Source organism: Pinus tabuliformis, chromosome 9 (genome assembly GCF_031772625.1).
Source record: "Pinus tabuliformis cultivar Carrire ecotype Pingquan chromosome 9, CPIR1, whole genome shotgun sequence".
Classification (NCBI taxonomy): Eukaryota; Viridiplantae; Streptophyta; class Pinopsida; order Pinales; family Pinaceae; genus Pinus; species Pinus tabuliformis.
In genome coordinates, this window is record NC_142307.1 from 477,419,366 (window position 1) to 477,445,952 (window position 26,587).

The 26,587-nt window shown below is 34.6% G+C and overlaps 2 protein-coding genes across 2 annotated transcripts; both read left to right on the top strand.

Annotated features, from left to right (window-relative positions):
- Window positions 1–413: 413 nt before the first annotated feature.
- LOC149149291 (uncharacterized) lies at window positions 414–5,266 on the top strand. Its single transcript, XM_089442444.1, has 3 exons — window positions 414–961; window positions 1,708–3,295; window positions 3,479–5,266. Exons 1-3 carry the CDS (start codon window positions 414–416, stop codon window positions 5,264–5,266), a joined length of 3,924 nt encoding a protein of 1,307 aa, XP_089298570.1.
- Window positions 5,267–20,097: 14,831 nt separating this feature from the next.
- LOC149149292 (uncharacterized) lies at window positions 20,098–22,379 on the top strand. The gene is made up of 5 exons (XM_089442445.1): window positions 20,098–20,128; window positions 20,307–20,366; window positions 20,443–20,518; window positions 20,700–20,794; window positions 21,844–22,379. Exons 1-5 carry the CDS (start codon window positions 20,098–20,100, stop codon window positions 22,107–22,109), a joined length of 528 nt encoding a protein of 175 aa, XP_089298571.1. The 3' UTR covers window positions 22,110–22,379.
- Window positions 22,380–26,587: the final 4,208 nt, after the last annotated feature.

The following is a 26,587-nucleotide window of genomic DNA, read 5'->3' on the forward strand; positions in this document are numbered from 1 at the left end:
AGAACTGGGTCAAAAGAAACTGGGCGTCGTTGATCCAAGAGAGTGTGACCTCTTACTTTCTGGGGTGAGGATTCTTCCTCTTCGAGTTTACCTCAAAGGACGATAAAGACCTGATCTTTCGAAACAACCCCTACTTCATGGGCCCCCAGGGTCTGTACCTGAACAAATGGACTCCGGACTTCGATCCAGCAGTAGATGTACCCAAAGCTGTCCTAGTGTGGGTCAGGTTGCCAAACCTCCCAGTGCATTACTGGAATTGGGATTCATTGATGCACATAGGAAATGCCCTGGGGAAATTTATAGATCGAGCGAATAACAAGGATCAATATGATTGTGCCAGGATCTGCGTGGAGGTAGATCTGGAGGTGGGACTTCTAGAGGCCATTAAAATCAAGGTGGGAAGCTAGACACACATGCAGAAACTAGACTATGAACAACTGCCCTTTAAATGCCGGAAATGCCATGTTTATGGCCATTTCGCCAGAAGCTGTCCGTCCAAAATTGAATCTGTGCAAGGGAAGGAGGATGGCTGGAACCAAGTCAAACGAACTAAAACTTCTCTCAAGGCTCAGAAGGCGGGAGGCTCTAATGGCAAAGATCCTCATCAGGGCCCTGCTCAGCAGATCCCGTCTAAGACTGCCCTAGAAAACAGGTTTGATCCCCTTAGCTCTCAACCAGAGGACACCCATGAAGTCGTGGCCCAGAAATCAGTCACTCCAGAGAAAGGTGGTCAGCCCAACCTTTCCAAGGACCCAGGCGTTGCAGAAAGCTCAAAAGGAACCCCAGAAGAAGTTGAGGAAGAGGACCAAGAATCGGAAGACTCGAAGGAGGAAGGAGAAATAGGAGACTCCCAAGCCTCTGTAAGGAGATCTACAAGAGGGCGCAAAACAGATCGGGAGAAAAGGGAGCATGAAACGTATAAGGACAAGTTGCAGGGCAGCCAACCTACTTTGGAGAGGCTGTTAGCAAAAAAATCGAAGATGGCTAGAAACCAGCATCAAGGCTCCAAGGGAGCCCACCAAAGCAAAGGTAAATAATGAAAATAATCTCCTGGAACTGCAGGGGTATGGGGAGCAAAACCAAAGAAGAGGCTATAAGAAATTTAATAAGAATAGAAGCCCCGGACATACTCCTCCTCCAGGAGACTAAGATGGAGGACTCGGACCTCCTTCACTTAAGTAGAAAACTTTGGATTAAGAGCAAAGCAGCAGCTTTCTCAGCCCGAGGAGCCTCTGGAGGGTCGGGAACTCTTTGGAATGATAGCATGTTCTCGCTAATAACCGAGATTTCAACCACCCACTGGTTGATGTTAAAGATGCAACATTTAGTTACTAAAGAAATCTTTTGCCTCTTCAATGTTTATGTGCCGGTCAGTGCTGGAGAAAAAAAGACCTGCCGGGACTCATTAAGAAACCAAGCAGAAGTGGGCACTCTAGAAAACATCATCATTGCAGGAGACCTAAATCTCACGCTGCATTCTTCAAAAAAGTGAGGAGGAAGCATAGTGTGAGACCCGGCAAGGGAATGGGCAGAGGATCTTCTTCAAGACTGGGACCTGCTAGATATCAAGCCTGTTTCAGGTAAGTTCACGTGGTCAAATAAAAGAATAGGGCCTGGGCACTTTGCAGCAAGGCTGGATAGATTCTTTGTGCAAATTTCCTTCCTTTTGCTTGGTTTAGATGCCAATATGCATATTCTTCCTTGTAGCACCTCTGATCATAATCCTATCAAGCTGAACCTCCGTGCTTACACTGATCTTGGCCCCATCCCCTTCAAGTTTAGCCATCTTTGGATCAAGGAACCCAGCTTCTTGCAGATTGTCAAGCAAAGTTGGTCTCAGCCAGTCAACGAATCTCCATTCTCCATTTGGAAAGAAAAACTCAGAAGAGTGAAATCTACCCTAAAGGGCTGGGCCAAATCTCTTCCTAACCCAGCTACTGAAAGGAAAAAGATCCAAAGCCTGCTAGATGCCCACCATCAGCTCTCGGAGGAGGCTCACATCTCCAAAGAAATTCTTGACAAAGAGGTCCATCTTCAACAGCAATATCACAAAGCCTGCCTGAACGAAGAGGAAACATGGAGGGTCAAATCTCGCTGCCTTTGGCTCAAAGCAGGAGACAAAAACACCTCATATTTTCACAAACAATCTCAAGCCAGAAAAAGCTTCAACTACATAGTTGAAATCAAAGAAGAAGCTGATATTCACAAAGACTTTACAGGCATCAAGCAAGCAGCCTTTCTCCATTTTCAAAATCTGTACAGCGAAGAGGTGAATGGGACTCAGAACTCTTGTCTTCTGGACGGGGTTCCCTCTTCAATCTCAGCTGATATGAATCACCAGCTAGAAGCCAAAGTCACCATGGATGAGGTCAAAATCGCTCTCTTTGCCATGGACCCAGACAAAGCCCCAGGACCTGACGGTTTCTCTGCCAGGTTTCTCCAATCCTGCTGGCACATTGTGGGAAAAGATCTCCATAAAATGATCCAAAAATCGCAAGCCTGTCAGAAAATTGGAGGAAGCACAAACTCCTCGTTCCTTGCACTTATTCCTAAGGAGAAGGGCGCCAATTCCTTCAATAGATTTCGTCCCATATCTCTTTGTAACATTGGCTACAAACTGATCACCAAAATCATTGCTAGCAGGCTGAAGCACATCCTTCCTAAAATCATTCCAGAGAATCAAGGGGGCTTCATCCATGGAAGACAGCTGGTGGACAACTTCATTTTAGTTCAAGAGGCAATCCTATCAAGCCACCAGCGCAAGGAAAGAGGTATGGCCATCAAACTGGACTTAGCAAATGCTTTTGATCGTGTTAGACATAGCTTTCTATTGAATGTTTTGCAAAAATTTGGATTCGGAGAGAGCTTTATAAACTGGATCCGGGCTTGCATCGCGGAGCCATGGATAGCTCCCCTAATAAAAGGCAGAGCTGTTGGTTTCTTTAAAGCTACAAGAGGATTAAGGCAGGGTTGCCCCCTGTCCCCTCTGTTGTTTGTTATCCAAGCCTCCGTTCTCAGCTTTCACTTAAATAAAAAAATGCAAGATCAGGAGATTCCAGGGATTTGCATTGCGAGGGGAGTTCAAAACATAAATCATGCCCTGTTTGCAGACGATACACTGCTCCTTGGGGTTGCTTCGATCCACTCAGCCACCAGATTCAAAGAGGCTCTGGATGAGTTTGGCATGATGTCTGGAAGCAGTCTCAACAAGGGAAAGTGTCACATCTACTGCTGGAATACCTCACCCTCTATGCTCAACTCCATTGCCAGATGTTTAGGATTTGTTGCCTCAGCTGTATGGACCTCGTTTAAGTATCTAGGGATGCCTATCTTCCTCAAGCGTGCCTATAGCAGGGATTGGATTCCTCAACTAGAAAAAATCAAGATCAAACTTTAGGCATGGGGCTTTAACTGGCTAAATATAGCAGGCAAGTCAGTCCTGATCAAAGCTGTTCTCTGCAGTCTCCCCTTATTCCAGTTCTCAGTGCTTCTAGCTCCTGTCGGCATTCTTCAGAAAATGGACCAGAACATTCGAAATTTCTTCTGGAAGGGGGGTAAGCAAAACGAGAGGAAAATCCCCCTGGTCAACAGGGAGACAATCCTCAAACCTCAGATGGAGGGAGGCCTAAACTTCAAGAAGCTTCCCCTGCAAAACATCGCCATGGGAGCCAAGCTACTTTGGAAAATCATAACGCCCAAGCCTGGCTGGGCTCAGCTAGCGCTTTGGAGGAAATACTTTACAGGCGAGAGGACAAGATGTCTGGACGAGCCTCTTCCCCAAGGCACCTCTTCATTCGCCAAACTTAGCTCTAAAGCTACCCCTCTGATCTGCTCCAAGGCCTACTGGATCCCTGGAAATGGGAAAAAAATCAATATCTGGACAGATCGCATAATGGATTGCGATCTGATCGGTGACTTCCCCTCTGTGAAGACGCTGCGTGATTGGCTAACAGACACAGGTAAATACACTTTGTGGGATATCTCCAAGTGGGAAGGGACGCGATGGGCTGGCTGGAAATTCCTCAATCCACCGGCGGAACTCCTCCAGGACGTCAATCACCTCCGCGTTATGCTAAATGGAGCTGCCCCTTCGCACATTCGCAGAAAAGATAGACGAGGTTGGGGATCCTTAGCTGTGGGCTATACTGTTGCACATGGCTATTCGAACCTTCTTGCAATTCCAAATGTTCCTCCTGATCCGGCCCCGTGGAAGACTGTTTGGGGCATTCCATCGCTGCCCAAGATAGATATGTTTAGTTGGCTTCTATGCCACAGAAAAATTCTCACCGACGAGAACCTGCAGAGGCGTGGTATCCATGGCCCGTCTAGATGCTCCTTGTGTAGAGAGAAGGCGGAATGCGTCACCCATCTTGTTCTAAAATGCAAATTTGCAGTGCAGGTCTGGAGAGAACTGATGGAGCATTGGAATCCAAATTTCGAACTTCCTGCCTCCATAACTGATCTCTTCACTAACTGGCAGAACAGATATCCAGCTCCCCCCCCCAAAAACAAAGTGATAAAGGTCGCTTGGTCTTCCCTCCTCAAAATTTGTTGTTGGCAGATCTGGCCAGAGCGGAACAACAGAATCTTCAGAAACACCCAGCACGATGTCAAAGTGGTAGTGGCTAAGATAAAAATTCAACTAAAAGAATTCCTGGAGGATCAAAAATACAACTCGAATCTTAGTCAACTCGACACTATTTGGGGGACTTCCTTAAACCTACAATTCCTTCAAGCCGACAGAAATATTATTCCTCTTGAGGAATGGAAAATAAGGGGGATAAATAAGGAAGAATTTCAAGGCTGGATCTCCAATCATAAGGTGTATTCTCTCTTCTTCGATGGGGCAGCAAAAGGAAATCCTGGCAAGGCTGGGGCAGGAGGAACGGTTAATAACACGGAAGGCATTCTGATCCACAGCTTTGCCTGGGGGCTGGGGTTCAACTCCAGCATTCAAGCGGAAGCATTGGCCCTCTACCAAGGTCTCAAGCTGCTCTTGAATCTGGAAATCAAGGAGGCAATCATACTTGGGGACTCTCAAGTGATCATAAAGCTCATGGTGACCAATACTGCCCCCCGGGACTTAAGATTAGCAAGGCTGATTCATAGAATTAGAAGCTTGGGGAAGCTGTTCCAAAACTTGAAATATTTTCATGTATTAAGAGATAACAACAAAGAAACAGATTGTGAAGCAAATAAATCCGTACATCTCTCTGCCGAGGCAATGATAAGGGGCGGGGAAGAAACATGGGATCCAATTCCATAATCATTTCAGCAGATATGTTTTACTGCCTGATCCTAAATCAGTTTGTTTGCATATTCAAGTTTGGGCAAATCACAGAAATCAACCCCATTGTAGAACTCAAAAAGAGCTGGACGCGGAATACAAACCCTCCAGTACTTCAGGAGGTCGGTTCTATTTGGACCTGGACAACTCCCATTGTAAACAGAATTCTGGCATTTAGGCCAACCAGCCAATACAATCCATAGCCGTTCTTGTGAAAAAAAACAATTCTCCATCAAAAAATCATTGACAATTTTCAATATACATATATTACTACTAAATCAACATTTATCGCAGATATCATTATATCAAGGTAAAATCACAACATTACATCCAAAAATAGTAATTTCATCATACATAATCATTCTCCATAAAAAAGCATTGACAGGTTTCAACACATATATAAAGTAACAAGATAATACTAATAATATCCTCATCATCCTTAATCAAATCAACTAAGATTCAAATGTGTGATTATCATATCAAAATATTTCATGAACACCATTATTCTAAGGTAAATTCACAACATCCATCAAACGATAGTAATATCATCATACATAATAATTCTCCATCAAAATAATGTTGATAATTTTCAATATGTACATAAAAGGACAAGATAAAAACGATAATATCATCATCATATTCAATCAAATCAACTAAAAGTCAATGTAAGATTACCAAATAGAAATGTTTCATAGATATCATTATGCTAAGGTAAATTCACAACATCCACACAAAAAAATAGGAATCTCATCATACACAATAATTCTTCATAAAAAAATTGTAAACAATTTTCAACATATTCATAAGGTAACAAGATAGTACCAATAGTATCATCATCATTATTCAAATAAACTAAGATTCAAATGTATGATTACAATATTAAGACATCCAACTAAATATAAAAAATAACGCATGGCTAGCTAGCACCACGAAAATCATAGCCAAGCTCATCCTCATGATCATTTCCATGATCATCATCCTGACCATCCTGATAATATCATCCACATAATCATCACCAATGCCATCGCCATCCTCATCATCATCATCTCTGATATATGATGTAATCTAAACATAGTCTATATCATCATCTTCATGGTCATTACCTATAACGTTCTGGAAAAAAACAATATTACATGTTAGTACTAATTCTATAGCAAAATGCATATTTTTATTACAATGCTAACAATAAAATGAGGTAGGACATAATAACATTTAATAGTACTAAAAATAAAATGAAAATATGGCTTAAGATATATTGGAGATCCAACTAAGATTACACTTGTAATTCACATTAAGTAGTAGAAGCATTTTTTAATCCATATGAAGTAGGTACCCATTTGTTCTTCATATTATATTGTGAATGTTTCTTATGATTTCCATGCAGAATTGGTAAGTTAATATTCACTGGAAGTTTTATTTCAAATTATAATTGTAATTCAGATTAGAAATAGAAGAAATTTTAACAAAAAAAGAATGTCACATGAAAAAGTAAATTGTTTTTAATGAAAAATAAGTCGCATACAATATGAATGTCACATGAAATATTGAGTTGTTTTTAATGCATGTACTTTTCTCTATAATAAGATGGATCCTAATGTTCGTTCAAGAACAAATGCTCACAAATAATTACTTCATTTTATCCATTATAACACTTAATCCAATATACCCAGTGACAACAATGATTCCATTCAAATTGCTTTGAACTCCCTAAATATAAAATAGAAAACTCCACGACCATGACCATGACCGAAACCCTCTCCCTTGCCTCGTCCACCATCAGAGACAATGAAATTAGAGTTATGACCACGATATCAACCCCTCCCTTGCCTTGTGTCCACCATTAGAGGCATTGAACTAGGAATTAAGAGTACTCATGTTTTCTTTGCTCTAATTAATCTCCAAGGAATCAAAACTTTATCAATATATCAAGGACTCCATCAAGGAATAGATATATCATAAGAGAATCTCGATAGGCTTTGCCAAAAGAGTGTGAAATAACACTTATCTTTGTTTTATGAAATAGCTCGAGTGAGTGGAATGAATGGTAGGAAACACTTACCAAGGAAAGGAATATTTTTGGTCCATCCTTATTTCTATTATTATTTTTGCTTCTTAGAATGGAGGGAAGTGTTTAAAAAAATTCAATATATATATATATATATATATATATATATATTTGCTTAAGTTTATTTTTTTTTTAATATATATTCAGTTTAGTACTATTTTATTTTCTAAAAAACTATATTTAGTTTCTGGTTTTTTTATAACAAAAAATTATATTTTCTTTTTATAAAAATGGATTTTAAACATCCATTCATGCTAAATTTGTGATTTTATGATATAAGTTTAAATTATATATAAAAAATGTAACTTAATGCCATGCATTGTGTCACTTAGATGGGTATTATACATCTCTTCCTTGCTAGGTTATAGAATGTGCTTGGGTTTTCTTAATGCAATAAAATTAATTCTTCTCTTCATTATATCTTGAGATGTTCAACTTGCACCTAATAAAACAATAAAGTTAAAATAGGTTTGCCTTTGTCCTTTGTAGATTTCTTTCCCCATTAATCCATGTCTTAATAGATTAATTGTCTTATGGTGGCCTTGAGTGGCCACTCCCATTAGTTGCATGTTTTTTTGTTTTATGTTAGTGACATTTCTTAGGATTGATAACATGTTATTTAATTTATGAAAATGTGTTATCTTCCATGTTATTGTTAAATATTAATATTAAATATGTTGGTTTTGAACATGGTTTAGAAAAATGTTCCCAAAAGGTTTATAGATTGTAATATATAATGTAATGCTTCATTGCTTGATGAAATTGTTTTGGATATTTTTTTTAAAGATTCATTGCTTGATGAATTTTTTATGGATATTTTTTTAGTATATTAACTTGTATCTGATAAAGTCAAAGTCACCTCTTTTTTAGATTTTCATTGGTTAATTTCCCTTAAGGCTATCAAGTTCACTATTCAGTCCCAGGTTAAGGAAATATAGGAGTCATGAAGTGGCATTGTCCAATAACTTAAATCTTGGAACATGTTTTTTTATTCACATTATACTTCATTTCTGTGTAAATTCTCCATGAAAATAGTCTCATGGAACATGAGGGACCTCAATAGTAAAGGAAAACAAATACTCCTAAAGAAAAATGGTACACAAAGCACCCATCAATAATGTTGATATAATAAATAAAAATATTAAGTGAGGTTCTACCTCATATAATTGGAAAATGGGGGAGGAATTTCCAAGTAGTAGTGATTGATGATTAGATATACTTGGGTGGAATGGCTATTATTTGGAATGATCAGGACATCAAGGTTACCAATATGTTTACCTCTCTTCGCATTATGACAATATAATTTTAGTTAATTGACATCGAGGACTACTACCATGTATCCAATGTCTATGACTCCAATATCGCAAATGGAAAACCTTTATTTCTCAATTCTATTTCCAACACAAGTAATTTATACTCCCCATCTTCGTGGATTATTGGGAGTGACTTCAATATTATCAAGTGTCTCGAGGAACAGAAAGGATGAATCACAATGTTTACCAAGAGATTTTGTAAGATATACCATCAAGGCCCTAAAGTAGTATCCATTAAAGTTCTCAAGCAATGAGTCTCCAACCCACACATGTGGATCAATGACATGTAATACATGTGTGTGTGGTGACTAACTTACTACATTGTTCTAATAACTCCACAAACTTAAGTATTTCACTCTGTCACATGATTGATTGTAGTGTGACATAAGTAAACCAAGAGTAGACATGAAACCCTTAGGCAAGAAAAATTCCCTAGATCCTAAATTAGGTGCTTAAATGATGAAGTGAAAATGAAAGGGAAAAAGAGGACTTCATAATTTAACCATCACAAATATGTGATGAAGTGTGACTAGGAGTGTATATATTCATATGTTTTCCAAAGAGGGTGTGAATACATGAGCTACCATTCATTGGGCCTTATTTTTCTTTATTTTGATTTTTCTTATATATAGGAATTAAGGAATAAGGTTTTCATAAGTTTTGAACAACTCATAGATATAATATTTACATAAATTTTCACTTTAACCTTAGAGTTTAGACTTAGATAAATCATTATAGTGTATCTTTAATGATTTTGGCTTTCACTTTTTGATTTTCTTTCATCACAAATGAAAAAAGGGGAAATATTTTGCCACAAATCTATGAATGCTTAATCGTAAAAGGCGTCATGCGATGAAAACAAATTAATGATGATATTCCGTATGAAAATGATGAGTATTCTTGAGAAATGCTTATGCTTGTGGATGTCTCCTCCCTGGTTGAGAGGGAGTGAGCATTAACACCATATTATCCATTTGTCATGTACTATGGCCGAGACTAACAGTCGTAAGCCTACTAAAGACACCAATAGGGAGGATGGTGGATTAGATAAATATCTGGGACCAATATTCTTTGAGAATTTTTGCTTTGACTAGGACTAACCACCATAAGTCAAGTACATTAATCCAAGATAAGGATAGTCATGATGATCGACATTTCCTGGTGTCAAATATTATGACAGTGGATTAGGAAATGATCATGCGAGGACATGCCTGATGAACATCCTAGTGTGGTAAGTGCCTAAAGAGGCAGTGGTGTCCAAATTTATGCCTCCCAACATTGTGCTATGATCTAATGGAGATATATAACTTGTTATTCAATGCCTGTCTATTTTGACAATGTTGGCTATGATGATTTAAATCATTGTTGATGCTTATCAATCTAGATCCCTTCTTATATAAATATTTCAACTTGAGAGTACTTTTTTGTCTCATTATGAGTATCTCCCTAGTTTAGAGGGATTGTCATCATCTTCATTATCATCATCATCACCACCATCAATATCATCATTGCATTATCGTCATAACCACCATTCATGTCGCCATCATCATCATCATCATCATTATGGACATTGTCGTCAATTGTTCATAATTATAGGTGTCGTAAGAAATATCATCAACTAAAAAGATATTACAAGTGCTCAAAAAGTGTTGTTAGGACACATGATATATGCAAGAGAAATGACAACTTTATTTTTTAGAGATGATCGATGATCATCATCACAACTACCATTATCATCATCATTATAATTTTCGTCATCCCCATCGTCATAATTAATGTAATTTCTATCATCATTGTTGTCAACTTTGTCATGAACATCATAATCATCATTCATGCCATTATTGTTGTTGATGATAACCAAGATGAAAATAATGATAATGATGATCAAATGATGATGACTTGGAAGATGACTCTAAATATAATGATTATGATTATGACCATGACAACATTTAAAAATTGGGAAGATTGTCCAAGGTCATTAGCATCACCATCATCATTTTCATCATCATCATTGTCATTATAACCCCCATCATCTTTATCATCATTTTGATTATCATAATAATCACAATTCATGTCATCGTCATCATCTTCATTATCATCATCGTCATAATTATTGACATTGTCATCAGTTGTTCATAATTGTTAATGTCATAAGAAATATCATCAATGCAAAAAATATATGAGTGTTGGAAAATGGATGCAAAAGTAAAAAACAAAAATGGGGGCAACAATAGATGTAAAATTGGATGAAGAATGGACACAACATAAGTAGATGCAAAAAAAGACAAAAAAAATTGACACAAAAGTGGATGAAAAAGTAGATGCAATAGTTGATGCAAACTTGTGTAGAAATTTTGAATAATATGACACTTATTCACAGAGATTATCCTGATTATACACTATTTGCATAATGCATGCATAATACATAACCTCCTCTACGTTGATCATCAATTTTGCGGAATTAAAAACAATGAAACATCAATCGCATGCGCACATTAACACAATATGTACTGGGGAAAGCATACAGCTGAAAACCCCCAACTATCTATATATTATAATGATAGAGAACATGTAACAATACATAGTACAATACTCCTCACAAGTACTCAGTACTATCTCCACCTGCTACACACAAAACTAGCTCAGATCTAAATCAAGTCACAGGTTCAAATCTCCTCCGCTGTTTGCCTGCCTCTACTGCGCAATCCAATGTAAGAATATGAATGATACAAGCTCGTTTTCCTTGGCTTGTACTGCGCAATCCTCATTGGCAATCTCCATCACTGATTGTGCAAATCTCATGCACAACTATAGTCACAACTGATAGCAGTCTCAGTCTTTCACCCACCTCTAACACTTGTCTCCACTGAACTGTCCATGCATTGAGTTAACTGATGTATTCTTTAGTTGCTTTATGAGTTAATAATTAGTGAATTAATTAATAGTTAATTCACATCACTCATCACTAGTGTATTCTGCAGTTAGACTAAATACAACTAGTTCAACCAAGTCAAACTGAACACAACTCCATCAACTCCACCAAACTCAATCACTTGAGTTTTAACTGAAGTCCATCATGCAATAGCTCAACTGACCCATAAGAAAAGCGTATTTTCTTCTGGCAGTTGCATGTGCCACATCCGTAGCTCAAACTGAAGTGCTCCAAGAGGATAAGATAATGTTTATAGTCCAAATATTATTAAGAGCTAATAATATTCGACTGTTCTATTTTTAGCCTGGCAGTCTAAAAATAGACTCTGCCCATATGTCTAAAAATAGAAGTCCATCTATTTTTACCAACATGAACAATCATCCACAAATAGCATCCTGCAACTCATAGACCATGATCCATATGTCTAAAAATAGACTTTGTGCCAAAAATAGTCTGCGGGCCCACTTAGTGAAGGCGACTCCTTTCCACTAAGCTCCATCATCTTGTTGCATTTTCAACAACTTGGACACAAAATAGGATGCAAACATGGTTGAAAAAGTGGAGGAAAACATGGGTGTAAAGTGGGCATAAAACTTAGCATGAATTGTTGTGAAATAAATGTGGGTAAAACAATGAACAAAAAAAAGACACAAACTTGGATGCAAAAAGTAGGCAAAATTGGATTAAAAAATGGATGTAAACATGGACCAAACATGGGTGCAATAGTGGACACAAAATTATATTCAAAATTGGACACATCAGAAGTGGATGTAAAAGTAGATGCAAAATGAGATGCAAAAAACATAAAAATTATTTGATGCAAAATTGGACACAAAAGAGGATGCAAATGTGGATGAAAAATTGGAAGAAAATGTGGGTTTCAATGATAGGCACAAGATATGGCACAACAAAAGTGGATGAGAAAGTGGATGTAATAAAAAACAAAACAAAAAATATGCTAACTTGGATGCAAGACAAGATGCAATAAGGGATGAAAAAGTGGATGCAAACATGGGTGCAACAACAGAAACAAAATTGGATGAAAAATATGGATGCAATGGAAGTAGATGCAAAAGATGATACAAAATGAGATGCAAAACCCAACACAAAAGTGGATGCAAAAATAGATGAAATACTTTGATGCAAAAGTGGATGCGAAGATGGATGCAAAATTGGAAGCAAACGTGGGTACAACAATAAGCACAAAACATGGTACAAATAGTGTCACAACAAAAGTGGATGTAATGATAGATGCAAAAAAAGAAGAAAATGAAGATGAAAAATAAGATGCAAAAATGGATGCAAAAGTGGACGTAAACATGGGTGCAACAATGGATGAAAAATATGATGCAAAAGTTGATGCAACAAAATTAGATGCAAAAGTAGATGCAATGTGAGACACAAAATCTGATGCAAATCTTGACGCAAAGGAGAGGCAAAAAATGATGTAAAAGTGGATGCAAAAAATGATTTAAAAAATGATGCAAAAGAGGATGCAAGAGATGATGAAAAAGTTGATGCAAGTGTACGTGCAAAAAGTGGATGCAATAAATGATACAAAAGTTGGTGAAACAAAATTAGGTGCCAAACTTGATGAAAAACATGTTGCAAAGGACGGAACAAAACTTGGCATAAAACTTGGCATAAAACTTGGTGTAAAACTTGATGCAAAACCTATTGCAACACCTGGTGCTAAACTTGGTGTAAGGCTTGGTGAAAAACTTGGTGCAAACTTTGCATCAATTTTTGCACCATATTTTATAAATGGACACAAATAGCACCAAAAATGGGCTCTAGATGCAAAAAAGGAAGAAAAAAGGGACGCTAATCACAGGGTTTTGTTGTAGTGAATTGGTGGCAGTAGCAACCCATCCGTGGATTCTAAACTCTTCCACCATGTCAGTGAGCTCATCTATCATGAAGTCTTGAAAGTGTAGGAATATCTCTATTGTCCATCCATCAGGTCTGGGACTTTTCCCTCTGCACAAAATTTTCAGAACAATGATGAATTTGTCCTTTGTGATCGGGCGTTCCATTTGTCCTAAAGCTTCCCTGTCAGTGGTTGTGGGATAGAAATCACATTGTTCTAGTTGTTTGTTGAAGGGAACCTCATCTCTTGCCTAGTAGATTTCGCTTGAAGGGAACCTCATTTACCTTGAACAAGACAACACTTGAACTACTTGTTGATGTGGCCACACACAACCCTTTCAGTCCACGTGCCCTGAACACATATGTTGGGTCCTCTTGCCTCCCAATCTACAACACCTCAATCTGCCTCTATTAATGTACGTAGCTCCTTTGGGTCACTAATCTTAGTCTCAACATAATCTTCCCTCTAGTTGTTACTTAGTCCATCAAGGATCTAGTTGTCATCATTACGTTGATTTTTTCTGTCATCCTTCATCTCAGGAAAACCCATCACACAGTCTTAATTCTTATTTTTCTTTCATCAATTTGAACAAGTTATCGCCACCTATTTCTCTTTGAATTTTATGTGTAGAATTGCAACCCTTATGCCTGAAGCATGTGTCATCTTCTGTGTACAATTGCAACCCTTATGCCTTAAGCATGCCATAAGCTGCCAATATATGTATCATCTTTTCACTCCCTTTAGGTTTATAGGGAAATGGATCTACTGGGTTCTTTCTCTTTTCTCAAAAGCTTTCTTCTCAATCCTTATTAATGGATATCGTTCAACTAATTTCATCCCTTATAGAGGTATAATACAAGGGAATCCTATCTCTCCCTTTTTATTAACAAGCCATAATTAACAAAGCTTGACAATCGCTTCCATGATTCATTTTATGGGAGACTTGGAGAGAATGTAGTAGGAGAATTAAAAAAAAAAAAACTCACAATTTAAAGAAGATGCTTGGGGTAAATTTATCAAAAACATTAGGAAACTATTTTATCCTGCAATTGACCCCCCTAAGATTCAATCTACAACTACCAAGAAGTCATTTTTCTTCAATCATGAGATATTGGTCCCTCTTTTCAAATCTCCTCTTGAGTTACCTCTTCCAAAATGCAACATTCCTTCTAAATGGAGTCCCCCTCTTCTTGGAGCAATAAAACTAAACTTTGATGGTGCCTCTAAACACAACCCTAGTCTGCCTATCTAAGTATGAACTTTCAAAGATGCTATAGAATTTATGCTAAATATTTTTGCAAGATTGACAGGCACAGACAACAACAACTTTGCAGAGCTATATGTGTTGGAATGGGTTGAAGGTGGATATGTTGATTTTCTGTGACACTTGATAATCAAGTTTAGGTCTTAGACTCTCTAATACAAACTCACTCAAATGCCACAACAAACTACTTTGCACAACAAAATCGACACACATAGGTGAATTAACTAGTGCACATGACAATTTTTAACTTTGTAAACCCTTCATCGTGATCTAGGATTAAAGGATATACCTCACCCAATCCATGCTTGCCTAATCTAGGGCTTGTATATTTTATGCTATGAGATAACCCATCAATTAGGCCATTCTCTCCTTGTTTCTTCTCATTCGTTGGCCATATTCCTCACACCACATTCTCATTCACTTTTGCCCTAAATTCACTCTCCCATACAAATCTTTGGCTTCCCTAATCTCATATCGCAACCATGGAAAATTGGCCTTAGATCTATGGCCTTATCACTAGGTCATGATCTCATTTGTAGGATTCTCGACCCTTTCTTCCATCACAATTTGAGCGCATCCAAAACCAGATCTTAGGGAAATGACTTGAGGTTTGTAGCACCACAAAATTAGCCCTTCCTAGGCCTTAGCCTTTACATAGAAAGAGCCTCCTCTTCTTGCGTAGATCCACCTTATTTGAGGATATAATGAAATGGAGAACCTTTCCCACAACTATGAGAAACCTCAACCTTATTTCCAATCTTGGATCTTCCCTTTTATGTTCTCACTCATCCTCCATTAGGTCTCTGCGACTCCTGAGGTACTCAAACCTCTTCCTAGGGCATGATTACATGAGATAAGCCATGTTTTTTACGTGTCTTCTAGTGATCTATGACTTGCTTTCTTATAGTTTTTCTTGGGCAACGTTTAGCCCTCTCTAGGGTCTTCTTCAAGCCTTGTAGACTTTTCCTTTTACAATAATATCCCCAACTAAATTAAGGTAAGGGTTTCTTCCAGTTAATTAAAACACCATCATTGTTGGCTTAGGTTACGATAACTCTTTTTAGGGTTCTCGACTTGCTACGATCAATAAATAATAATTATTTTGCTAGATTTCACACCCACACCTTGGGTACAAAACTGTAATGCTTGGGGTTCTTTGCCCACAAACCCTTTTGTGGTGCAAACTCACATAAATGCAACTCCTATGGTTGTGGAGTACCTCCCAAGCTACACAATTCAAGAGGATATTCAAAATGGATACAACAAATTATTGATAGAATGGGATTAAAAATGATCATAAGCATGCTTAAAAAAATTCAAAATGGATTCCTCCCTTCCAAGTTGTTGAAGTGTTGGATATTGGAGGGAGGCCTGGAAAGGATTTACACCACCCTCTACTCTGTCTCTCGTGAGAAGATTAGAGAGTATATTCTCTTATAGATAAGAAAAATAGGTTGGTTTGTTGGACGATGGCTCACTTGATTCACTACGGAACAAAGTCAATCAAGAACCTCTCAAGACGCAGTGTTTGGAATTTGGTACATTGGGCTATACCTTTGAATGACTATGATAAGTGGGCATTCCTCACTAAAAACTAGTGATGGTTGTTCTCACAACAAGTAAAAGAAAAGGAAGTCAGTTATCAACCAATAACAAGGACAACCATTAGTTGTTGCTATTTTTGAATGCAGTCTCACTCATTACCATTACTCAAGGAAAACCACCTAAGGGCAAACTTTCATTATTACTAGATGTATCTAGGTTGTGGACTGTAAATTTGTGTCCTTACATTCTCTGAAGGGGAGCGAAAGATCCATGGAAGGTGAGCTTTCAAGGTTTTGGACTATAAATCTATTTCCTTACATTCTCTTAAGGTGAGCTTTCACTAAGTTAGAAAGAGTGTTCGATCTTACACTAATCCCAAAAGGTATTTTCAACCTAAGTAGTATTTATAAGAAATTTAATATATATATTTCCACCATCATCAAAGTTAAGAGTAGTGAGATCATATACTTTAAAACAACATTTAACTTCAATCCCATAAAGAAAGTAAATACTACCATTCATTATATTTGACTTTTTATCCATCAAACTTTATGAATTTGTACCATCTTCATCAAAGCTAGAATAGGTGGATAATGTGCTTTAACAACATCTAAGCTAGAGTAAATGGATAACATGCTTTTTAACAACATCTAATCTTGATCATATAAATAGAATAAAATAGATACCATTTTGTATAATTTTCTTTTATAAAATATTTTGGCAAATCTAATTTGAGAATCAATTTAAAAATAATTTTAAAATAATAAATTATTTAAAAACTTAAATTGAAATTGATATTATTAATAAAATTAAATTTAATATTAAAAATATATAATAAAAAAGCATTATTTTATATCATTAAATGGTTATACCATGAATAATGGTCCTTTTCGAAAAAAATTCAAAAGGCAATCATCATACTTTGCCAGCCTGTTTAACCGTAGGGTAAAAGCAATCATCATCGAGTGTAGATGGATTATCAAAAACATTAGGAAACTATTTTATCCTGCAATTGACCCCCCTAAGATTCAATCTACAACTACTAGGAAGTCATTTTTCTTCAATCATGAGATATTGGTCCCTCTTTTCAAATCTCCTCTTGAGTTACCTCTTCCAAAATGCAACATTCCTTCTAAATGGCGTCCCCCTCTTCTTGGAGCAATAAAACTAAACTTTGATGGTGCCTCTAAAGGCAACCCTAGTCTGCCTATCTAAGTATGAACTTTCAAAGATGCTATAGAATTTATGCTAAATATTTTTGTAGGATTGACAATCATAGACAACAACATCTTTGCAGAGCTATATGTGTTGAAATGGGTTGAAGGTGGATATGTTCATTTTCTGCAACACTTGATAATCAGGTTTAGGTCTTATAATCTCTAATACAAACTCACTCAAATTCCACAAAAAACTACTTTGCACAACAAAATCTACACACATAGGTGAATCACCAAGTGCACATGACAATTTTTAACTTTTTAAACCCTTCATCATGATCTAGGATTAAAGGATATCCCTCACCCATTCAATGCTTGACTGATCTAGGGCTTGTAGATTTTATGCTATGAGATAACCCATCAGTTAGGCCATTCTCTACTTGTTTCTTCTCATTCGTTGGCCCTATTCATCACACTACATTCTCATTCACTTCTGTCCTAAATTCACACTCCCATACAAATCTTTGGCTGCCCTAATCTCATATCGCAACCATGGAAAATTAGCCTTAGATCAATGGCCTTATCACTAGGTCATGATTTGACTTGTAGGATTCTCGACCCTTTCTTCCATCACAATTTGAGCACATCCAAAAGTAGATCTTAGGGAAATGACTTGAGGTTTGTAGCACCACAAAATTAGTCCTTCCTATGTCTTAGCCTTTACATAGAAAGAGCCTCCTCTTCTTGCGTAGATCCACCTTCCTTGAGGACATAATGAAATGGAGAACCTTCCCCACAACTATGAGCAACCTTGACCTTTTTCTAGTCTTGGATCTGCCCTTTTATGCTCTCACTCGTCCTTCATTAGGTCTCTGCGACTCTTGAGTTACCCATACCTCTTCCTAGGGCATGATTACACGAGATAAGCCATCTTTTTTATGTGTCTTCTAGTGATCTACGACTTGATTTCTTATAGTTTCTCTTGGGCAACATTTAGCCTTCTCTAGGGTCTTCTTCAAGCCTTGCAGACTTTTCCTTTTACAATAATATCCCCAACTAAATTAAGGTAAGGGTTTCTTCCAGTTAATTAAAACACCATCATGGTTGGCTTAGGTTACAATAAATACTTTTAGGGTTCTCCACTTGCTACGATCAATAAATAATAATTATTTTGCTAGATTTCACCCACACCCTGGGTACAAAACCGTAATGCTTGGGGTTCTTTGCCCACAAACCCTTTTGTGGTGCAAACTCACATAAACCCAACTCCTATGGTTGTGGAGTACCTCCCAAGCTACATAATTCAAGAGGATATTCAAAATGGATACAACAAACTATTGATAGAAGGGGATTAAAAAATGATCATAAGCATGCTTAAAAAAATTCAAAATGGATTCCTCCCTTCCAAGTTGTTGAAGTGTTGGATATTGGAGGGAGGCCTAGAAAGGATCTAAACCACCCTTATGAAAATACTAGCCTCTATTGTGTCTCTTATGAGAAGATTGGAAAGTATATTCTCTTATAGATAAGAAAAATAGGGAGGTTTGTTGGATGATGGCTCACTTGATTCACTGTGGAACAAAGTCAATCAGGAACCTCTCAAGACGTTGTGTTTGGAATTTGGTACATTGGGCTATATCTTTGAATGACTATAATAAGTGGGCGTTCCTCGCTAAGAACTAGTGATGGTTGTTCTCACAACAAGGAAAAGAAAAAGAAGTCAATTATCAACCAATAACAAGGACAACCATTAGTTGTTGCTATTTTTGAATGCAATCTCACTCATTACCATTACTCAAGGAAAACCATACCACCTAAGGGAAACTTTGATTATTACCAGATGTATCGAGGTTGTGGACTGTAAATTTGTGTCCTTACATTCTCTGAAGGGGAGCGAAAGATTCTTGGAAGGTGAGCTTTCAAGGTTTTGGACTATAAATCTATTTCCTTACATTCTCTTAAGGTGAGCTTTCACTAAGTCAGACAGAGTGTTAGATCTTACACTAATCCCAAAAGGTATTTTCAACCTAAGTAGTATTTACAAGAAAGTTAATATATATGTTTCCACCATCATCAAAGTTAAGAGTAGTGGGATCATATACTTTAAAACAACATTTAACTTCAATCCCATAAAGAAAGTAAGTACTACCATTCATTATATTTGACTTTTTATCCATCAAACTTTATGAATTTGTACCATCTTCATCAAAGCTAGAATAGGTGGACAATGTGCTTTAACAACATCTAAGCTAGAGTAAATGGATAACATGCTTTTTAACAACATCTAATCTTGATCATATAAATAGAATAAAATAGATACCATTTTGTATAATTTTCTTTTATAAAATATTTTGGCAAATCTAATTTTAGAATCAATTTAAAAATAATTTTAAAATAATAAATTATTTAAAAACTTAAATTGAAATTATTAATAAAATTAAATTTAATATTAAAAATATATAATAAAAAAGCATTATTTTATATCATTAAATGGTTATACCATGAATAATGGTCCTTTTCGAAAAAAATTCAAAAAGCATCCTACTTTGCCAGCCTGTTTTCGTGCTTAACCGTACTAGGCCAGGCTGTTGCGGATGGATTTCAAAATTTTCGAAAATCGCAGGGTAACGGACGGATTTAAAATTTTCACTGAAACAGCATATAATGGCTGCGATTCCATTAAATTGGAATGCAGGTAGAGAAGTGGCCTTTGTTAGTGGAGATTTTTTGTTTGGTGTTTGTTTTTCATACCTGGTGTTAAGCATGGCCATGTGCAGTTTCTTGTTGATCTGTTGTATGCTGTGTTGTGATTTTTTCCATTGTTCTGGTGTTTTCTATTTGTGAGGATTTTTCTTGGGGTTTTGATCTGTGAGAGTTGAAAGGGAGAGGGAGGATATTAAGATATGATGAAATTAGGAGCAGATTGAACCTCAGGTATTCACTCTTTTCTTTTTTTCATGTTTGATTTGTAGATGACAATGTATTTATTCTGTATTAATTCATTCTGCGGGGTACCTGCATTTTATTTCAGGGTGCAGAGTTCCCGGGCTAGAGGAGAAGCAGGGGCAGAGCTTCAGGGCCACAGGTAAATCAATTTAAAAATGAATTTGTGTTTGTTTTTCAGTTTCTTAATTGTTTATAAGGATATAATAAATTCTGCAGGGTCATAATTTCGCAGGGTTTTTAAGGATATAATTCTGCAGGGTCATTCTGTAATAAGTCTGCAGAGTCATTCTGTAATAATTCTGCAGGGTATTTTATTTCAGGGGCAGAGTTCCGGGGCTGGAGGAGTTGCAGGAGAAGAGTTTCCGGGCCAGAGAAAATGCAGCGGCGGGGCTTTTGGGGCGGAGGAAATTTGCCGGTTAGTGACCCGAGCCCTGATCTGTATTTAGGCTTTATATTTGTAGCTGTATTGCAATTCTTTTCGACGTCTAACCCAATCACAAACATCTCATGCTCCTCTCTGTATGTCATCTCAACCCCAATTACGAATTGGATCAAGAAACTCATGATCCTCTCTGTATGTCTCTCAACCCCAATTAATTTCATGAACTATTTGTCCATTGATGCATCATACTTGATGCAGCAGGGGTCGGCGGAGAGACGATCCGGTCGAACCCTTTCTTTAGGTACCGGGGAGGGCAATCTGCTTGCCCTCCTTTCTTTCCAGGCGTAAGCAGAACCTCCTTTCTTGCTATGCTTTAGCTACCTGCATATATGATGCAGGTGTTAGCACGGGTGGGTTGAGAGGCGATCCCGCCGAACCCGATCTTTTCTAAAGCAAACCACTGTAGCCAACCACTGCCATTGAACCCTTTCTTTTCTGAAGCAAACCCCTAAAGCCATTGATGCTGCTTCTCTAGCGGCTAGACTCGAATCCTTTCTTAGGTATCAGGGATCTAGCATTATTGGGAGTTATATTCCCAATAGTTTATCGAACCCTTTCTCTGATTTCTTCTTTGCTTGCTATGCTTTAGCTACCTCCTTTCTTTCCAGGCGTCAGCAGAGCCTCCATATATTGATGGAGGTGTTAGCAGGGGGTTGAGAGGCGATCCCGTCGAACCTTTTTTTTTTGCTGAAGCAAACCACTGTAGCAACAGAATACACAACCACTGCCATTGAACCCCTTTCTTTTCTGAAGCAGACCACTAAAGCCATTGATGCTGCTTTTCTAGCATCTACACTCGAACCCTAGGTATCAGGGAGTTATATTCCCAATAGTGATCCAGCCTTATTGGGAGTTATATTCCCAATAGTTTCTCGAACCCTTTCTCTGATTTCTTTCTCTGATTTCTTCTTGGAATAACTCATTATCATTTTTTTAATGCTTATATTCTTGGTCTGACTTTTTGTTATTCAACCTTTCTCTGTTTTCTTTCTGGAATAACTCATTATCATTTTTCAATGAAGGTTTATATTCTTGGTCTGACGTTTTCTCATTTGAGCTTTCTCTGTTTTCTTCTCGGAATAAGTCACTGTCATTTAAGCTTTCTCTGTTTTCTTCACCTCGAATTTCTCATAATCTTCACCTAGAATCTCTGGAACTGCATCTCTCTCTGTGTCTGTTTGGATCAATTGCACAAATTACTTGTCATTCTGGTGGTCAAACCAATATACAACCACTGCCATTGATGCTGCTGCTCGCTTCTTTAGTCGCTACCGCTGCTTCTTTGTAAGTTACTCTGGCAATACAAATGGAATTACAGGTTTCCAATGGAATTAAGTCATTTAATAGGACTTTTATCTCCAGATTTGGTAGTGAGATCGTAATATGGTAGTGTCTTTAAAGAGTAACTAGATAATGAAAGTGCATATAAAATAGTAGTATGGTAATCAATAGCTCTTATAAAATAGGATTCTAAGTCTAGATTGGTTTTATATTACTCTGTAGCTGGTATTGGGTGAAAGTGCTTATGAGCTTGGTTTTATATTACTCTGGCAATATAAATGGTTTGCAATGGAAGTTTAAGTCATTTACTAGGACTCTTTTCTACGGAATGGATAGCGAAATTGTAATACGGTAGTTTCTTTAAAGAGTAACTAGATAAAGAAAGTGCATTTCTTATTCCAGGAAGGTAGGGTTGTAAGTCCATATTGGTATCATTCATTAATTGTTAGTGTAAATTTTAAATGAATAAATAAATAATAAAGTGAACTTATAAATAGGTATGAGCATAAATGTATCCAAGTTTAAATTGAATAAATTTAAATTGTTTTTAGTGGCCCCTCAAATCTATACATTTTTTTGTTGGTTAATTATTTCATTTTACACATCTTTCTGTTGGTTAATTTTTCATTTTAGGTGATTTTCCAAATTTAGATAACATGTTTATTAAAATGCTTTATTAATATGATTTTTTTGTTGTTGTTGTTGTTGTTGTTGTTGTGGTGTTTTATCAGGAAAATAACAGTTTTTTTTAATGCCTTGTTAATATGATTTTTTTTGTTGTGTTCCATGCAGGAAAATAACAGTTTTTTTGGGTGTGTTATCCAAATTTTAGTTATATAAAATTTAGATAATATGTTTATTAAAATGCCTTATTAATATGATTTTTAGTTTTTTTTTTTTTTTGGGTGTGTTTCATGCAGAAAATAACAGTTTTTTTGGATGTGTTTCATGCAGGAAAATAACAGATGATGTTGATTCAGAAACACGAGGAGGATGAAAACTGATATTAAAGAAGTACATGGAGATGGAATATTAAGTTAATTAGAAGTAGATAGATAAATATGTTAGTTTATGATATATAATTTTATTTATTTATCCCTAAATCATGTTTAGGGAAAACCCAAAACTCCATATTTAATAAAATCGGTATTCATTTTTGAGGGGGAGGGGGTATTCCCTTCCCTAAAGCCCTCATCAAAACCATGGCCATGGTTATTGGTGAGGATTGTCGCTATTGGTGAGGATCGTTGTGGTTGTTTTATTTTTTATTTTTTGAATTTTTAAATTTATGCATTGTATTATGTAATGGATGTAGTAATAATGAGAAATTAATAATAATAATAATAATATTTTCAAATATATTGATAAAATTTATTGAAAATAGAAGTTAAAAAAATTAATTAGATTATTTTAAAACTTAATTGTGAATTTAATATATATTTTTATGTTGTTTTGGAAATCACTTTTAAAATTATTTGTATTTTTAATATTATGGTTTTATGATAATGTTATAATTTTTATAAAAATAAAATCATTTTACAAACTTTTTCAATCAATCTACATTTCAAAAATATAAATGTGACTAACAATCTCATAATACATTTCAAAACACTTACAAAAATCATAAATTTTTGACCACTTTTATAATTACTTGTATTTTAATATTATGGTTTTAAATTTATAGTATATGTGTTAGTGGTGTGTTAATTAATTGATATTTTATGATAATGTTTTTTTTTTTTTTTTTTTTTTTTTTTTTTTTTTTTTTTTAAATTAATAAAATTATTTTACAAATGCTTTCAATCAATCTACATTTCAAAAATATAAATGACTAACAATATCACAATACATTTCAAAACACTAACAAATAATAATAATTTTTTTACAAGCCTAGTCATCACAATTTTTCCTTTAACACAAAAAATTATCTTTAATTGAAAACAACATTTTAAAAATTAATCTTTGATAATTTGAAATAAATATAAGTTTAAAAAATAATTTATAATGATGGAAGTTTTATTGTTAGTTTGTGTTGTATATGTGTTTTTTTGTTTGTTATGATGTGGAAGTTTGAATGTTTGTTTGTTTTTGTTGTGTATAATAATTTTACACTTGTATAATACCATAAAAAAATATATATTTCAAATCTTATTTGTAAAAATTAGATGAATTTGTATTTTAAATGTTCATAATTTTTTGTGTAATGTGTTTATTAATTGTAATTTATTTTGATTTATGTTTATGTGCAACAATTTCATACATAAATAATATCATATGAAACCTCTTATTCTTGTATTTTAATTTATAATTTGATTCAATTTATACATTTTTAATTACTTGTATTTTAATATTATATTTTTAAATTTATAATATGCCTGTTAATACATCTCAAAACACTAACAATAATAACAAATTTTTTATTTAGCCCCATCAAACACCTTACATTTCAAGAACACATCACAAATTTTCCCCTCTATGTAACATAAATGAATATCATTGATTGAAATATTTTAGAAATTAATCTTTGATAATTTGAAATAAATATACATTTCAAAATTAATTTATAATGATGGAAGTTTTATTGTTAGTTTATGTGATGTATATGTGTTTGTTGAAATGTAGAAGTTTGAATGTTTGTATTTGTGATGTGTTTGTTTGTTTGTGTATAATAATTTTACACATGTATAATATCATACGTAAAAAATTCTATTTCAAATTTTGGTTGTATTTTAAATGGTGGTCTCTTTTTGTTTTTGTTTTTTGTATAATGTGTTTAGTAATTGTAATTTATTTTTATTCATGCTTATGTGCAATAATTTCATACATAAATAATTGTATTTTAATCTATATTTTGATTCAATTTTACAATTCTTTTTATTTTTTTTCAAGTTTTAATCAATGTAAATATAACCATAACAATACAATGATACATTTGGAATATGAGATGAATGTTTAATACATTGGATATTGATGTTCAATTTAATAATGTGTATATTTTTCTTTGTATTATCCATCATTGTACATTTAAAAAAAATTATGATATGTAGTATATGTTTATTAGTTATATTATTATGTGTTTGTATATATGTAATAATTTTATGCATACATAACATCATCAGTAGGAAATTTCAAGAAATTTTGATTTATGTTAAATGTTTAATTTGACAAGATCATTTATGTATTAATTAATTGATATTTTATAACAATGTTGTAGGTTTTTTTAAATAATAAAATGATTTTACAAATATATTTCAAGAAATAAACTATTCAAAATGTCACAAATCATTTTAAAACAGTGACAAGAATATAATTATTTACAAGTCTCAACCACTCTACATATCAAGACCATATCACAAAATTTCCCATATAACACAAAAATATCTTTAATTGAAATCAATATTTTAAAAAATTAATCTCATAATTTGAAATAATATACATTTAAAAATTAAATTCTTATAATGATTGAAATTTTGTTGTTATATTGTGTATATGTGTTTGTGTTTAGAAGTTCAAATGTTTGCTTCTATCATGTATTCGTTGTTTTATGTGTTTGATTGTTTACTTTAGTTATATATATATATATATATATGCAAAAATGGAAGTTTAAATGTTTGTTTCTATAATGTATTTGTTGTGTTATGTGTTTGTTTATTTGTTTTAGTTGTGTATAATATTTTCTCTCACTGACACACACACATATATATTAACATATGTAAAAATTATATTTCAAATTTTATATGTTAAAATAACTGTTGTATTTCAAATGTTTCTATTTTTTGTATAATGTGTTTGTTAATTGTAATTTATTTTAATTTTTATTTGTCTTTTCAATAATTTTTATACATATATAACATCATATACAAATGCCTATTTTTGTATTTTAATTTAACAAAATCATTTCTTTAAAAAATTATTAAATAATTTAATAGTTGCATTAATTAATTGATATTTTGTAATAATGTTATAGATTTTTTAAATAATAAAAATGATATTATAAATACTTTTCAAAAATATAAATGATTCACAATATCAAAATACATTTCAGAATAGTAACAATAATTATAAATTATTTGCAAGACTTAAGCACTCTACATCTAAACACTGTCACAAATTTTCCCATGTAACACAGAAAAAAATATATCTTTAATTGAGATCAATATTCTAAAAATTAATCTTAGATTATTTGAAATAATCTACATTTAAAAATTAATTTTTCATGATGGAAGTTTTATTGCTCTGTGTTGTATATGTATTTGTGTGTTTGGAAGTTTATATATTTGTTTTTATCACGTGTTTGTTTATTGGTTTTAATTATGTGTATAATATTTCTACACATATATAAAACTATATGTTAAAATTATATTTCAAATTTTATCTATTGATATGAGTTGAATATTTATTTTAAATATTTGTGTTTTTTGTATAATGTGTTTGTTAGTTGTAATTTTCATACATATATTGTCTTATAAAAATATTTATTTTTGT

Excerpts from the sequence above, each read along its gene's own strand:
- LOC149149291 (XM_089442444.1), top strand. The coding sequence starts at position 414 with ATGCAGAAACTAGACTATGAACAACTGCCCTTTAAATGCCGGAAATGC. Across the intron at positions 962-1,707 it reads CAACCTACTTTGGAGAGGCT|CACCTCTGATCATAATCCTA; the intron begins GTTAGCAAAAAA and ends TCTTCCTTGTAG. Across the intron at positions 3,296-3,478 it reads TAGGATTTGTTGCCTCAGCT|TTCTCAGTGCTTCTAGCTCC; the intron begins GTATGGACCTCG and ends CCCTTATTCCAG.
- LOC149149292 (XM_089442445.1), top strand. The coding sequence starts at position 20,098 with ATGGCTGCGATTCCATTAAATTGGAATGCAG. Across the intron at positions 20,367-20,442 it reads TAGGAGCAGATTGAACCTCA|GGGTACCTGCATTTTATTTC; the intron begins GGTATTCACTCT and ends ATTCATTCTGCG. Across the intron at positions 20,519-20,699 it reads GCAGAGCTTCAGGGCCACAG|GGGCAGAGTTCCGGGGCTGG; the intron begins GTAAATCAATTT and ends ATTTTATTTCAG.